This window comes from Nyctereutes procyonoides, unplaced genomic scaffold, assembly GCF_905146905.1.
Source record: "Nyctereutes procyonoides isolate TBG_1078 unplaced genomic scaffold, NYPRO_anot_genome, whole genome shotgun sequence".
Lineage (NCBI taxonomy): Eukaryota > Metazoa > Chordata > Mammalia > Carnivora > Canidae > Nyctereutes > Nyctereutes procyonoides.
Window position 1 is genome coordinate 42,147,315 of NW_026575146.1, and position 15,416 is coordinate 42,162,730.

At 38.7% G+C, this 15,416-nt stretch overlaps 1 protein-coding gene across 2 annotated transcripts in view; it reads left to right on the forward strand.

Moving 5' to 3' along the window:
* Positions 1–9,564, forward strand: part of UBQLN1 (ubiquilin 1) — a 47,635-nt gene extending 38,071 nt beyond the window's left edge. The window contains exons 8-11 of one of the 2 annotated variants that reach the window (XM_055310970.1): positions 3,524–3,607; positions 4,854–4,969; positions 5,226–5,394; positions 7,576–9,564. In XM_055310970.1, coding sequence (XP_055166945.1) covers positions 3,524–3,607; positions 4,854–4,969; positions 5,226–5,394; positions 7,576–7,728 — 522 coding nt within the window. In that variant the 3' untranslated portion in view covers positions 7,729–9,564. The remainder of the gene's footprint in view (positions 1–3,523; positions 3,608–4,853; positions 4,970–5,225; positions 5,395–7,575) is intronic. The other variant, XM_055310972.1, reaches the window with a different exon arrangement.
* Positions 9,565–15,416: the final 5,852 nt, after the last annotated feature.

Here is a 15,416-nt window from a genome sequence, read left to right on the forward strand (position 1 = left end):
CAAAGTTTTGGATGACTCTCTGGAAGATATTTAGTGAAATGTAAATCTTGAAAGTGATTAAGTACAGTGTTAATACATTTCTTGGAATACTTGTGTTTATTAGATCATATAAATCTTTGAGAAATAGTCATGTTCAAAATAGCAGTTATAGGGATGCCTGGGTGGCTCAGTGATTGAGTATCTGCCTTTGGCTCAGGGCATGATCCCAGAGTCTTAGGATCAAGTCCCACATTGGGCTTCCTGCGTGGAGCCTGCTTCTCCCTCTGCCTGTGTCTCTGCCTCTCTCTCTCTCTGTGTCTCTCATGAATAAATAAATAAAATCTTTAAAAAAAAATAGAAGTTATAAAATAGTCTGAAATCATTTGTTAAAATGCAGGGGGAGATTTGTGGAACAGTGTTCTCATTCTTTCCATTATAGATTCCTCTCCAAAATTAGTATGATGGTCTTTTATTAATTTGCTCATTTTCTAATTCGTTTTGAAGAGATTATAACTAGGGGAATTAGTGGATCTGAACTCTGGCTGAACACTTAGAATCACTTTGGGAGGGGATCCCTGGATGGCTTAACGGTTTGGTGCCTGCCTTCAGCCCAGGGCGTGATCCTGGAGTCCTGGGATTGGGATCGAGTCCCGCATCGGGCTTTCTGCGTGGAGCCTGCTTCGCCTTCTGCCTGTGTCTCTGCCTGCCCCCCCCCCCTCTCGTCTCTCGTCTCTCATGGATAAATAAATAAAATCTTAAAACAAAAAGTCACTTTGGGAGCTTTAAAGTTAAAAAAAAAAATCTTTCTGGGATCCCTGGGTGGCGCAGCGGTTTGGTGGCGCAGCGGTTTGGTGCCTGCCTTTGGCCCAGGGCCCGGGATCGAATCCCACGTCTGGCTCCCAGTGCATGGAGCCTGCTTCTTCCTCTGCCTGTGTCTCTGCCTCTCTCTCTCTCTCTCTTTCTGTGTGACTATCATAAATAAATAAAAATTTTAAAAAAGAAATAAAAAGAATGAAGAAAAATCTTTCTAACCTGAGAGATTCTGTTGTAATTACGTTGCATTTCCCCTATCCCCAAATTCCCTGGGCAATTCTGATGTGTCCCTAGGTTAAGAACCACTGGGCTTGGGATCCCTGGGTGGCGCAGCGGTTTGGTGCCTGCCTTTGGCCCAGGGCGCGATCCTGGAGACCCAGGATCGAATCCCACGTCGGGCTCCCGGTGCATGGAGCCTGCTTCTCCCTCTGCCTGTGTCTCTGCCCCTCTCTCTCTCTCTCTCTCTCTCTCTCTCTGTGACTATCATAAATAATAATAAAAAAAAAAAAAGAAACACTGGGCTTGAAAAAAAAAAACCTTGGAGGATGTTAAATAACCTTGATCATCTGTAGTTTACTGGGTATTAAAAGCTTAGAGTGTTAGGGACTTTACATCTTTTCCTTTATAGTGTATTCCTATTTTCAGAATTCTAAAAGCTTTTAATCACTTTCTTCATTATGTCAAACAAAATGGTTTTTGTTTTCTGAAGTCTGGAACCATATTGATTCAGGTATATAGCAGATAACTTCTACCCTCTTAATATTTGTGGAATTAGAAATAAAGAACAAGTTTTTGTATTTGAATTTTTGTATATTCTTATTCATATAAAAATTATGAGTTACTAGTATTAAATGCTCAACTTACTGTGATCATAGCACTTTTGTTTAAAATAAATGTGGAAAATATGTATGTATGTTTTTAAAAGTCTGTTTGACTAATTAGCACTGAATGTGCATTTCACTTAAAAGTTTGATTTTGGGCAGCCCCAGTGGCTCAGCGGTTTAGCACCACCTTCAGTCCAGGGCGTGATCCTAGAGACCTGGGATCGAGTCCCACATCAGGCTCCTTGCATGGAGCCTGCTCCTCCCCTGCCTGTGTCTCTGCCCCCCACCTCTCATGAATAAATAAATAAAATCTTAAAAAACAGTTTGATTTTAATACGCATATTTCCAGCCATTTAAACTAACTACATTATACAGTGACTTGAGCACTTCGATATATTGTTTTTCACTCTAAAGTAAAATGTTAACAGAGAAGGCTAGATATGCATGTCTTTTATTATATACAATTTAGAAATGTTTACAACATACTCTGGTTATCAGCAAATTAAAGTTTGTAGTTTTTCTATGCTGATTTTGTTTTTTAGATATTCGAAAAAGTCTGAGTATAGAAACTATTGTTTATAGTGAGGTAAGTTAGGAGAAATATCTTAAGCAAACAAAATGATTTTCTGAGAAAGAATGAATGGGTTTAAGATGCCATGCTTTCTCAAATGACATGAATCCTGGAAGATAAATGTGATAACTTTATTAATCTGTTCTCATAATTAAAAGCATTATGGAGACAATAAAGCAGGTTTGTTGATATCAAGTAGGTATTATTTACTGTGAATTTATTGGTCACTTTGAAACAAATATTTGTATATCCATAAAACATTTCTTCATTTTGTTGAAATTAAATAATCCATTTTGTAAGAATAAAGGAGAGAAAGTGGAATTCTATTTCTAGTGTGTACATATAATTAATTGCTCTCAAGTATGGTTAACTACTTGAGGGCAATGATGATTTTACTTTACCCTCCAGACTTTGGACTGGTAAATAGGTGATCAGTAAATCATTGTTTGTTGACTTCATACCATCTGGGAAAGTGATAAAACTTTCGTCTTTTTCAAAGCTATGAGAATTAGTTTCTGGTTATGTTGATTGTGTATCATAATCTTATTTTCAGGTATTAACGTTAATATTGACCCTGACTTGAATTCTTAACACCTATGTGAATGTTAGGAGGCATGCCACTTTTCTCATCTCTGGTGGTAGTGAGGTGAAATCCAGAGGCTAATCTTGGTGTTCTCAAACAGATTTATATCTTTCAGGTCTTAACACATTTTAATACTTTACCCAGAGATCTGTTGGTGCTAGTCCTGGACTGATTTTCACCTAGCAGCTCCATTTCTCTGGCAGGGTGATTGCCGTTCTGCAGTGTTATTTTTCTGGACCTAATACTAGCTGTTTTGCAGTAGGGAGGTAGAGATAGATATAGTGGTTCCAGATCTGGATTTTTCTCTGTGCTTGCCACTTGTGTGTTGAGGTGTCTAAGCAAGCCATGTATTGTTTCATGTATTGATGCTTATGTTTATTCTGTCAGTGTAGCAGTTATTGTATCCTCCTGAATGCCAGCTATCCCTATTTTTTTTTAAGGGCATATATTTTACTTTGCTCGAGGAAAATCCGAAGAAAACGATTGTTTTTATTTTTTAGGATATTGCATGTCATTATCATACTCACCATTCTCATTGAGAGAGAAGATACCTCATTTTTTTGTTTTGTTTTTGTTTTTTTTTTTCTGGAGATCCCTCTTGTGGATAGTATCTTCCCTTCTTTTTTATTCATGTTCTACCTTCCTCTCTGTAAGTGCCAGATTAGGCACTTGGGGGAAGATAGACTATTAAACAAGGTACATTACTTGTTTCAGATATTTCCAGTTAAAAATGTTTGAACACTTGCCCCATAGATGATGCTGAATAATCCCCTATTTGCTGGAAATCCTCAGCTTCAAGAACAAATGAGACAACAGCTCCCAACTTTCCTCCAACAAGTGAGTAAGAAAAGATGCTAGCTATCTTCGGTAATGATTTGCTTGAAAAAGTTTGATGATAAACGTTTTCCTTGCTCTTCTCTGGCTGATAGCAAACCATAGATGTTAGCTTGACACTGCTGTCAATTCACAGAGAATTCGGCTTGATCTTAACTGAGCCCCATTTCACTGCTGACCTCTTGCTCATATTTCTTAAATTCTGAGGAAAGAACCATTTTGTTTTTGCTTTTGAGGATTTAGGATTTGGAATGCTTCGTTAATACCATAAACCATTTCCTTTCACTTTACTAACTTTGAAGTGCTCCATTGTGTTATGTTATGCTTTGTGGTTTAACTAATCTCGAGTAGCAGGAAGGAGCTACCCTATTCTGTTTCTTCACAGGTTTGGTTTCTTTGTAATGTTTTAATTCCTCCAAATTATTGGAATGTTTCTTTTTTTGAGGGGTAGATCTCATTTCCTCAGACTCGGAATTAGCATGATTAAAATTGTCAGTGTTGTCCTACAAGGAAGGTTTTATTATAAAAAAAAAAAAACAAACCTTGAGGTTGGAATGGTATTTTATTACTTAAAAAGACAAAAGAGAAGTCAGTCTTGGTGTTTTGAAACTAGTAGTTCTAGGGTGTTTAAATATTATACAAATGATTCTTGGGTCTGTAAACTATTATCCAAGGTTAGTTATTGTCCTTTGATCTATTGTAATGATGTTAATGTTAGCCTATCTCTTTTGGTCAGTCAGGTGGTGTTATGTTTGGAAGTAGTGATGCTGAACATTAGAATACACATACTAACTTCAAATTTGGAACTATTGTTTTAGAGTATATCTTACTGGTAAAATTGTTATATCGGCAACAGATAACACTTGGTTGGGAAGAATCTGTAGCTTTCACCATATTTTACCATGTTATACAAATTGTGCAGTTGGAGGTTGTCTCTTAGAAATAATACTTCTGTCTTCTGTTGGAGAAGGGGAACAGTTGTGGCTTCCAGAGTAGCTCCTGATTATCTTTCCTTATGAAAAATGGCTTTCATGATGGACTTGGGAGCAAGTTAGTTCACGATTTGCCCTCTAGGTTTGCTGTCAAGGAAGAGGTGCTTGTGTTTATCTGGGGAAAGATTATGGATTACCAGTGTCTGGGAGTAAGGTTTTAGATTTTCCCCGGAAATGTAGCAAAGAAACATTTAAATTTTACTTTCACTGATTGTAATTAATTCCTTTGTTAACCACCTGTTTTCTTTCTTCCTTAGATGCAGAATCCTGATACATTATCGGCAATGTCAAATCCTAGAGCAATGCAGGCCTTGTTACAAATTCAGCAGGGTTTACAGACATTAGCAACGGAAGCCCCTGGCCTCATCCCAGGGTAGGCTCATTTGGGGATGACTGTGAAAGTGCATAGTACTTGCTTATTCTCTCTGAGCATTTTATACTTATATATTATTGTGCCCATTTTTGTTGAGATTGTTTTCAAGACTGAGTTTTCAAAGTTAAAAATGCTCATTTTAAGAAGATAACAGCTAATACTATTTTAAAAATATAACTGATTTACCATCAGGGGCCTGGTCTGGCCTCCTATTGCAGGACCTGAGGTTTATTTTTACCAATTCTTGCTTCCCTAGGTTTACTCCTGGCCTGGGGGCATTAGGAAGCACTGGAGGCTCTTCAGGAAGCAACGGGTCTAACTCTGCCCCTACTGACAACCCAAGTCCCACGACCGGAACCACTGAACCCGGACACCAGCAGTTTATCCAACAGATGCTGCAGGCTCTTGCTGGAGTAAATCCTCAGGTAAAGATTCTTTCTGCTCACATTTTGTATTCCTTTTTGGAAATTTAGATATTTCCACAAACAACCAAAAAAGAAAGAGGCAGTCCTTCAGGGTTTAGAGTATAGTGAAAAACATAGTTTTGTAGAATAGGCATTACAAAATTATTTGGTGTACTATTAGACATCAAAGGAAACTGTGGTTGGAAAAAAATACTCCAACTTTGCTTTATTTGGAAGTTGCTTTTTAAAGTGCATTTTTTAGAGTCCATCTTGGGAAATTATTTGAAGTATGTTGTATTTTTTAAAAGTCTGTCAGGTTGGCGTAGAAACTTGATTATTCCAGGGGCACCTGGGTGGCTCAGTGTTTGAGCGTCTACCTTTGACTCAGGTGTTGTGATCCTGATGTCTCAGGATTGAGTCCCCTGCTTCTCCTTCTGCCTATGTCCCTGCCTCTCTCTGTGTGTCTCTCATGAATAAATAAAATCTTTTTTAAAAAAGAAGCTTGATTATCCCAAATGCCTCCTGAACAACTCTAACTATAGTTCTATCTTGTCCTTGTATTTTGTCTTAAAGAAAATGTCCTCTCTCTCCCTGCCCACTACTACTGCGTGTGGTAACTTGTGTTACATATATAAGCCTCACAAATATATGACTTAAAAATGTGGACTTCTAATAATGTTCTCACATCTGGAAACATTAATTAGCCTTACTAAGAATCTGCTGTTGTACAAAGATGAGAGCCAGTCAAACCTGTTAATGGTAGATTCCCCCTGTAATTCTGCATGGCAAAAAATAGAGCATGCTTTCTGATTTTAAGCCTTATTAGATCTAATAAACAGGGCAGAGTTTTATCCTATACAACTATTTGTATTCCCAGTACTTAACATTGCTCTGGCTCAGTATAATATTCATGGAATTAGTAAGTAAAAAAGATGTTAGGTATTAGAATTGTTACTTAAGTTGAACAGGCTATAGGCCTCCTCATTATCAGATTAGCTAGGATTGTTTGATCCTTTATGTATTTTGTCTTAACTTCGTTTCTGAAGAAAGATTTGATGGAGCTGAAATATCAGGAGTATATAATATACTGTGGGCCTGGAAATGGAACTCTCCTGAAGACTTGACCAGCCAGTGCAAAATTGAGTGTACAGACTAAGCCTCATTCAACCTTTAGAATGTGAGGACACTAGCTTTTATATTTACCCAATTGGTCACTAGCTACAAAATAAATCCTTAGTTCTGAGCTGTTTATATCTATACTTTTAAGTTTCTTGCAGTTTCAGCGGCTTCTTAAATAGACTTAATGTAATGAATGAGGTTTATTAGGTGAGTTTTTAAAAGATTTTATTTTTGAGAGAGTGCTTGTGCAAGCAGGGGGAGGGGCAGAGGAAGAGAGAGAATCTTAGGCAGACTCTTTTTTTTTTTTTTTTTTTTAGTTTTTATTTATTTATGATAGGCACAGTGAGAGAGAGAGGCAGAGACACAGGCAGAGGGAGAAGCAGGCTCCATGCACCGGGAGCCTGACGTGGGATTCGATCCCGGGTCTCCAGGATCGCGCCCTGGGCCAAAGGCAGGCGCCAAACCGCTGCGCCACCCAGGGATCCCTTAGGCAGACTCTTGACATTGAAGCCAAGCTCCATCTCATGACCTTGAAATCATGACCTGAGCCAAAAATCAATAGTCAGACTTATAACCTACTGAGCCTCCCAGAATTGCCCCAAAAGCAATTTTTTTAAGAGCAGAGTTTTGTATTCTATTTGACAGGATTAAGTCTAAATTAAATTATTTAAAATAACAACATTAAGTGCTACTGGATGTTTAAAAATGTTGACTATGTTTCAAGAGAGGCCAGTGCTTTTACAGCTTAGTAGACCAGCATATTTGTAAAAGAGCATTTAAAACTTTTTAGAGGGATCCCTGGGTGGTGCAGCGGTTTGGTGCCTGCCTTTGGCCCAGGGCGCGATCCTGGAGACCCGGGATCGAATCCCACATTGGGCTCCCGGTGCATGGAGCCTGCTTCTCCTTCTGCCTATGTCTCTGCCTCTCTCTCTCTCTCTCTCTCTCTCTGAGTATCATAAATTAAAAAAAAAATTAAAAAATTATAAAAAAAAATAAAACTTTTTAGAGGTTATCTAGGCGTGACACAGACTGATTTTCCTTAGAGTTTTGGTTAGTTTGTGTGTTTTTTTTTTCCTTTAACAGCTACAGAATCCAGAAGTCCGATTTCAGCAACAACTGGAACAGCTCAGTGCAATGGGATTTTTGAACCGTGAAGCAAACTTGCAAGCGCTAATAGCAACAGGAGGTGATATCAATGCTGCTATTGAAAGGTTACTGGGCTCCCAGCCATCATAGCAGCATTTCTGTATCTTGAAAAAATGTAATTTATTTTTGATAACGGCTCTTAAATCTTTAAAATACCCGCTTTATTTCATTTTGACTCTTGGGATTCTGTGCTGTTATAAACAAACCCAATATGATGCATTTTAAGGTGGAGTGCAGTAAGATGTGTGGGTTTCTCTGTGTTTTTTTTTTTTTTTTTTTTTTTTTTAACAGTGGGAATCAATGCTTTTTCATTTAAGGCTACTGCATGCATCAAACACTTCTGCATTTATGGTAATTTTTAAAAAAAAAACCTCACCTTTTATAGTTGGGTGAACAGATTTTTGTTCTGCATCTGTCCAATTTATTTGCTTTTTAAACATTAGCCTATGGTAGTAATTTATGTAGAATAAAAGCATTAAAAAGAAGCAAATCATTTGCGCTCTATAATTTGTGGTACAATATTGCTTATTGTGACTTTGGCATGTATTTTTGCAAAAAAATGCTGTAAGATTTATACTACTGACAGTTTTTGCTTTATTTGAATACAGTGTAGTATGCACATTGGGGATGGCATTTCTAGAAACAAACTGCAATAGATTATCTGAGCAGAGCACCTATAACCAAAAAAAGTGAAGATAAGGAAATATTTTAAAGCTGAGTATTTCTTAATTGTGTAGAATCTTACAGCATCTTTGATAAACATCTCTCAGCAAAAGTGCCGGTTAGTCAGGTTTGTTGAAAATATAGTAGAAAAGCTGATTCTGGTTATCTCTCTAAGGACATTTAATTGTACAGACAACAAAATGTAACATTGTCTCAACATTCACAGATTGACTGTAAATTATCTTTGTGCAGACTGAAGGAGCACTGTAGTATAACCCAAAAGTGCATTTGCCTAGGACTTTCAGCTTCTCCCATAGGTAGTTCAACAGGCATTACAATTTGTAATTGAAATGTTGCTTTCACTGAAAGTGTCTTGATGTTTCAGTTATTTTTAATTGCCATATAAAAATAGAACTATCTTTTGGGTTTATCAGTTTTCTCATGCACAGGCAATACACGAATTTAAAATGATTTGTGAGCCACTTGTTTCTGAAGTGTTTTGGTAGTTCTAATAAGAAATAGTTAAATATTGTGCTTTCCAGAGCCTCAGAAAAGGGGAATTGGGGGCGGGGGGTGGGGATCTATCCTGGATTGGGCCAGCCTAAATAATACTGGCAACCAAGATTCTGTTAGGATTTCTGTGCATATAGTGTAGTAAAGAGGTATCATTCAGGGGTGAAAAACAAAGAGCCGTTTTAACAATGTTGAGTACATTTGGCTGTTCTACAGCCTTTTTCTTCCCTCCCCAAAGAAGTTCTGTTTGCCTAACTCTCAAACTGTTGGGGTGTGGTACATTCCTTTAGGACCAATTAAAACACAACTTTGGGGTCAGTAATATATTTGGCTGACTCTGGTTCAGTATTCTCTTAGGTCGTTATATACTCTCATGTACAGTTACAGGAAATTAAAATGTTAATCTAAAATGAGTTCAGACCAATAAAATCAAAGGAAATACAAGTTGAATTCCATTACTTCTGTAAGTTGCTTGCTATTAAAAAAGGTCAAGAGGCCAGGTTGCCCACCAGCCCGTGCACTGTTCTGACACTTTCCCTAGGAGGAAAACATGAGTGATGATCAAGGTGGAGGCATGACTAGAGGAGGTTGTTAAGGATGGTATTCATGTGTCTTTGCTCTCTCTGCCGTATGCCTCAGTCTGGTTAAAAAACTTCTGTACTGGCGAATGGTGGTATACAGTGTGGGATAGTGTCATAACCAATTTGACAATTTATTAATCACAAAATAACAATAAATCTCTAGCTTTTACATTTGGTTTGTCTTGCCTTATTTGTAGAAAAGGATGTCTTCAGTTTAACTTTTCTCTATGTCTTTTGAAGACCACTGGAGTTGACTTACCCAGATTTTATCACACTTTAGATCATTCTTTATCAGGTTTTAAGTAAAATATGTATATACACTGTATTGTGTGTTTAAAAGATAACCAACTAGGATGTCAGGTGACCTGAGCTCTGTTTGCTGTTTTTGGTACCTAATTCATTATTTGACTTTGAGTAAAGACATCATGATTTCTTTGCTGTAATGGGGCTGGTGAGGCCTTTCAGCACACTGGACTGTGTAGTCTCTTGAGTGCCTTCCAGCTGCTGAAGCACTACTATTTCGTTGTTGTTGTTTAGTTCTAATATGTTTATCTTAGATCTGAATATCTTTTTAGGAGGTCAGAATACCTAAAATTCTCAAAAGCATTAAAAAAGACTCTTAAAATATTGTAGGCTTAAATTGTTCTCATAGTGGGTTATTTATTGCAAATTGAATAAAGAATGGAGTGGTGAAAATAACATTTCAGGATTTTATTTCCCAAGTGGAAGATTTGTGATACCCTAAACAATATGCAGTGAAAAATGACAGCTGGCTTCTGGGCATGTTCAGAATTGGAGTTGCACATTTGGTTTAAATACGCTAATGAAGGGAGTCTTTCGTTTGGGGACACATTATTACTGTGTTAATTTAGTAGGCAAATTACAGCAAAATGAAGTGGGGAAAAATGTCACATTAGTAATAAAAGTTCAGCTTGGCTTCATGTCTGTGTGCTTGTGCAAAATGAGAAAAGATTATGTGGCTAAGGCAGGGAAATACTGCATACTCTACTTCCTTTCTTAGAGATTGACATTAACCAAGAAGACCTGTGTTAAATCTGTTTAAAGCTGTCAAATCCAGCCTTCTCCAATGTTCCACCATCCTTTTCACTTCACCAAATTGTTCCTCAGGGATATGCTATATGAACACACCTTGGGAAGACTGCCCAGCCAGCCTCCACTTCTGTGGTATTGCACATGGTCCTCTCTCTGTAATTTCATCGGTCATCCTCGGTTTACAGAAGGCCGACCGTTCCTTCTGGGCTCAGTTCTGAAGTCTTCCTAAACTTTGCTGACCAGTGATTAATTTACTCTCAGCTGCTGCATCCATCCCTCTCAGTCACCCTACAGCTCTGAGTTTGGGATTTGTTTGTTTGGTGTAATGTTTTTGCTTTGTGTTTTTTTTTTTTTTTTTTTCTTTTTCTTCCCTGATATTTTCTTGGTAGTTATTTAAGTAACATTAAATACTCTTCCTTGACTTCTTTGTATCATTCCTCTAATGGACCATAGGAAGCCATTGCCTCAGAAAGTGAACACTCACTGAACATCTGTTAAGTATAAGGTTCTTTCCTAATTGCTCAAAGTGTAGCAGTAAATAAAACATGTCCATATGAGGTTACATAGTAGAGTGTAGGGAGACAATAATAAACACAACAGATACATAGCCTGGTTAGATAGTAACGGAGTGCTTTGGTGAAAAAGCAGAGCAAGGAGGCTAGTTCAGGAAGAAGGCATTTTTATTTTATGTAGGGTAGTCCAGGAAGAAGGATTCATTGAAACGGTGACATTTAAATAGAGACTTGAAGATTATCTTCGAGGGTGAATAACTTTCCAGGAGGAGGGATAACTATTGAAAAAGCCCAGTGGTGGAAGCGCTCTGAGTGTGTTTATAGAACACAGGGAGTTAGTGTGACTGAGTGAGGTGAGCTAGGGAGAAAGTGGTATAGGGAATATGATTGGAGAGATGTGGGCAAGGAGTGCCCTCACATATGGAGGACTTAATACCCAGGTTTTGTGTCCCATCCCCAGAGTTTCTAATTGCCTAGGTTTGGAGGATAATTTGCATTTCTAACAAGTTCCTAGGTAAGAACCACTGGACTAGGGGAACCAGGGTAGAATAGGGAATGAGGTAATGATCTTAGGGATCATATGGGCTTGAGCTTGATAGCAGTGGAAGTATTAAGTAGTAGATTTGGGGTATATTTTGAGGGCAGAGCCAGTAGGATTTGTTGATGGATAAAATTGTGAAGTTCTCAAAGAGCAGCAGAGGTGTCAAGCATGGTGACAAGCTAGGTACAGGCATACACGATGTGGAGTATTAATAAGATTTTTATTTTTGACACGGTAAGTGGGATATACTTGATAAGACCTGTAAGTGGACACAATGAGAAGGCAGTTGGAGGAGAGAAGTTCAAACTGTAGCCATTTTACAGCTGCCAGTGTGCATATCTGGTATTGAAAGCCAAAGAACTAAGCTAGTGGTTCTCAACCAGAAACGATTTTCCTCCTCCCCCCACCCCCACACACAGGGGGAGGCAATTGCTAATAGGCTTTATCTGGAGACACATTCTTGACATGATTGGGGCTGCTATAGGTGTCTAGTGAGTAGAGGTCAAGGATGCTGCTAAACATTTGCTGTGCGTAGGACAGCTCCCACAACACATTTTTCTGGTCCAAAATGTTCCAGTGCTACGGTTGGGAAATCCTTTTTATTTATTTATTTTTTTATTTATGATAGTCACACAGAGAGATAGAGAGAGAGAGAGGCAGAGACATAGGCAGAGGAAGAAGCAGGCTCCATGCACTGGGAGCCCAATGTGGGATTCGATCCCGGGTCTCCAGGATCGCACCCTGGGCCAAAGGCAGGCGCCAAACCGCTGCGCCACCCAGGGATCCCAAGAAATCCTGACCAGATGAATTGTAGAGAATGTTAATAAACACACTTTGGGAGGATTGAGGCCACTTTACTCCCAACTTCCGTTCAAGGAGAGGAGAGGAAACCAGCGAAGTAGACCTGAGAGCAAGCAAGGCACTTTTTCACAAGGAGAAAGATGGTAAATGAACTGTGTAAAATGTTCTTGCTTTACATACTTGTCATGGTTTGAATATTAACCGGTGGATCCATAAAGGGAGCTACCACTCTCATGACTGTGAGGTTTTATAGAGTGATGAGGGTAAAATTGTGCGGCTATAGCGGGAAACACAGTTTTTGAAGCAAAGAGAGTCAGTGAAATGGCAGTAAGTGGTAAAGAGAGTAGTGGCGGTGCTGAGGAACTTTACCTTTTGAATTTTAAGATGGGAAGTAATGCAGTATATTTGTCTTCTAATGTGAGTGATCCTGGTGTGTGGAGAGGGCTTGATTTAAGAAGAGAATATGGAGTCATTGTTTTCTCCCAAAGAGTAAAAAGAGAAAAGAGTTACTAGCATTTGATCCCCAGAGTAGGTTTTATAAATTAAATAAGCAGGCGCATACACACACCATCATTTTCCTCAGCTAGAGCTGCCTTTCCTTGCTTGCAGGAGTATTACCTTCCCAGCCCATCTGAAATATTTTTTTATGGGCAACCCTTTCCGAAGTGGAGCAAAAGCAACCCCCTCCTCACAACTTTGCTTTGGTTAGATTGAAGAGAATGAGGTTGAAATTTCTTCCAGAGCTAGCCAGCAATGAAGCACATGCTCAGACTGCAGTTCCAATTTAAACATGTTAAGATTTGTTGTCCACAGCACCAGAGTGTGTTGCTTGCCCCACTCTGTGCTTAAAACCTCTAGGCACATATTAGAGCTCCCAGTGTAGTTTTCCTCAAAAGTCAGAAGACCAGAGCTGAAGTACTTGCTGTGTATTCAAGCCAGGTTTTTTTTTTTTATTTTTTTAAAAAAAAGCTCTTTAGATAGATTATCTGCTCCAAGAGAGGGAAGGGAATTTCCACTGTGCTGTGTTATCTGATGCTTAATAACAAATTACCCTGCAGTTTTGGCAGGGCTTGGTGAATCCTGCTAGAAGACTTGACTGGGTCTTGGAGTATTTACTTTCAAGAGAACTTACATGGCTGTTTAATTGCTATATGCCTTCACCTGGGAGTGTGTGGTTGGGGCCCCAGTTCCTCTTCCACAGGGCTATTTGTGCTTCTTTACAACATAGGTTGATAGGTTTAAAGATCGAGTATTTCAGGAAACATGAAAGCTGTTAGCTTTTAAATGTCAGGGCCCCAAATTGATCCAATGTTATTTCTCCTGTATTTATTTATTTATTTATTTATTTATTTATTTATTTATTTATTTATTTATTATATTTTTTAAATTTTTTAAATTTTTATTTATTTATGATAGTCACAGAGAGAGAGAGAGGCAGAGACACAGGCAGAGGGAGAAGCAGGCTCCATGCACTGGGAGCCCGACGTGGGATTCGATCCCGGGTCTCCAGGATCGCGCTCCGGGCCAAAGGCAGGCGCCAAACCACTGCGCCACCCAGGGATCCCTCTCCTGTATTTTAATGGTCAGTCTTAGTTGGGCTAGATTTAAGGGTCATAGGCCCCACTTCTTGATGGGTAGAATGTCAGAGAATTTGTAACTATCTTAATCTACTATACAGTTTGATCCCAGGAGGGGAAAAAAGTTAGAGGAGCATATTTTTCTTCTCCAGTGTTTATTCTTTCCTGAGGAATAAGTAATAACTTGCCTACTTATAGAATACCATAGAAGAAATTATATACACTTGTCTCTTTTCTAGTCTGATGTCATGGCATATGGTAGTAGGGTTAGTGAGATGGGCTCTGCTTTGTGGGGAGGGGTTGTGGTTTTGTATTTTTTTGCTAAAAATTGTGGTAACATAGATGTAATAAAATGTAACCATTTTAAAGTGTGTAGTTCTCTGATATTGGGTATATTCACAGTTTTGTGCAACCTATCACAATCATCCAGAACTTCATCACCCCAAAAGGAAACCCTTTAGTCCTTAAGCAGTCACTTACTTCCCCCATAAGTTTGGCAACCACTAGTCTGCCTTCTGTCTGGATTTACCTATTCTTTTTTTCTTTTTAAAGATTTTATTTATTTATTCATGAGACAGAGAGAGAGAGGCAGAGAACACAGGCAGAGGGAGAAGACGGCTCCATGCAAGGAGCCCGATGCTGGGCTCAATCCCGGGACTCCAGGATCATGCCCTGGGCCAAAGGCAGGAGCTAAACTGCTGAGCCACCCAGGGTTCCCTGGATTTACCTATTCTGGGTTATTTCATTTAACTAGAATTATATGATAGGTAGACTTGTGTCTGGCTTTTTTCACTTATGTGTCCCAGGTTTATTGATGTTGTAGCATGTATCAGTACTTCATTCCATTGTGGAATAATATTCCGTTATATGGGTACGACACATTCATCTATTGATGGACACTTCCACCATTTGGATATTGCAGATAATGCTTCTAATATTGGCATATAAGTATCCATTTGCATCTCCATTCTTTTGGGTACATGCCTAGAGTGGAATTGCTGGGTCCTATATAGTTTTTAATTTTTAACTTTTTTGAGGAATTGCTTGTTTTTCATAGCAGCTGCATCATCTTACATTTCCACCAGTAGTGTATGGGCTCCAGTTTTCTCTCCATCCTTGCCAACTCTTTTTTGAGCGAGAGGGAGCAAGTGGGGGGAGGGGCAGAGGGAGAGAATTTCTTTTTTTAAGATTTATTATTTTAGAAAGTGCAGGGTGGGGTAGAGGGAGAGAGAGAATCTCAAGCAGACTCTGCACTGAGTGCAGAGCCTGACCTGTGGGGCTCAATCTCAGATACATGATTCGCAAATATTTTCCCCCTTTTCTGTAAGTTGTCTTTTCACTTTCTTGTTAATGTCTTTTGTACAAAAGTGTTTAATTTTTGATGAAGTCAGATTTATCTGTTTCATGTTTTCTTTTGTTGCTCTTGTTTTTGGTGGTATATATAAGAATCCATTGCCAAGTCCAAAGTCATGAAGATTTTTTTTCCTGTGTTTTTCTTACGAGAATTTTATCAGCTTAGCTTTTATGATCATTGACC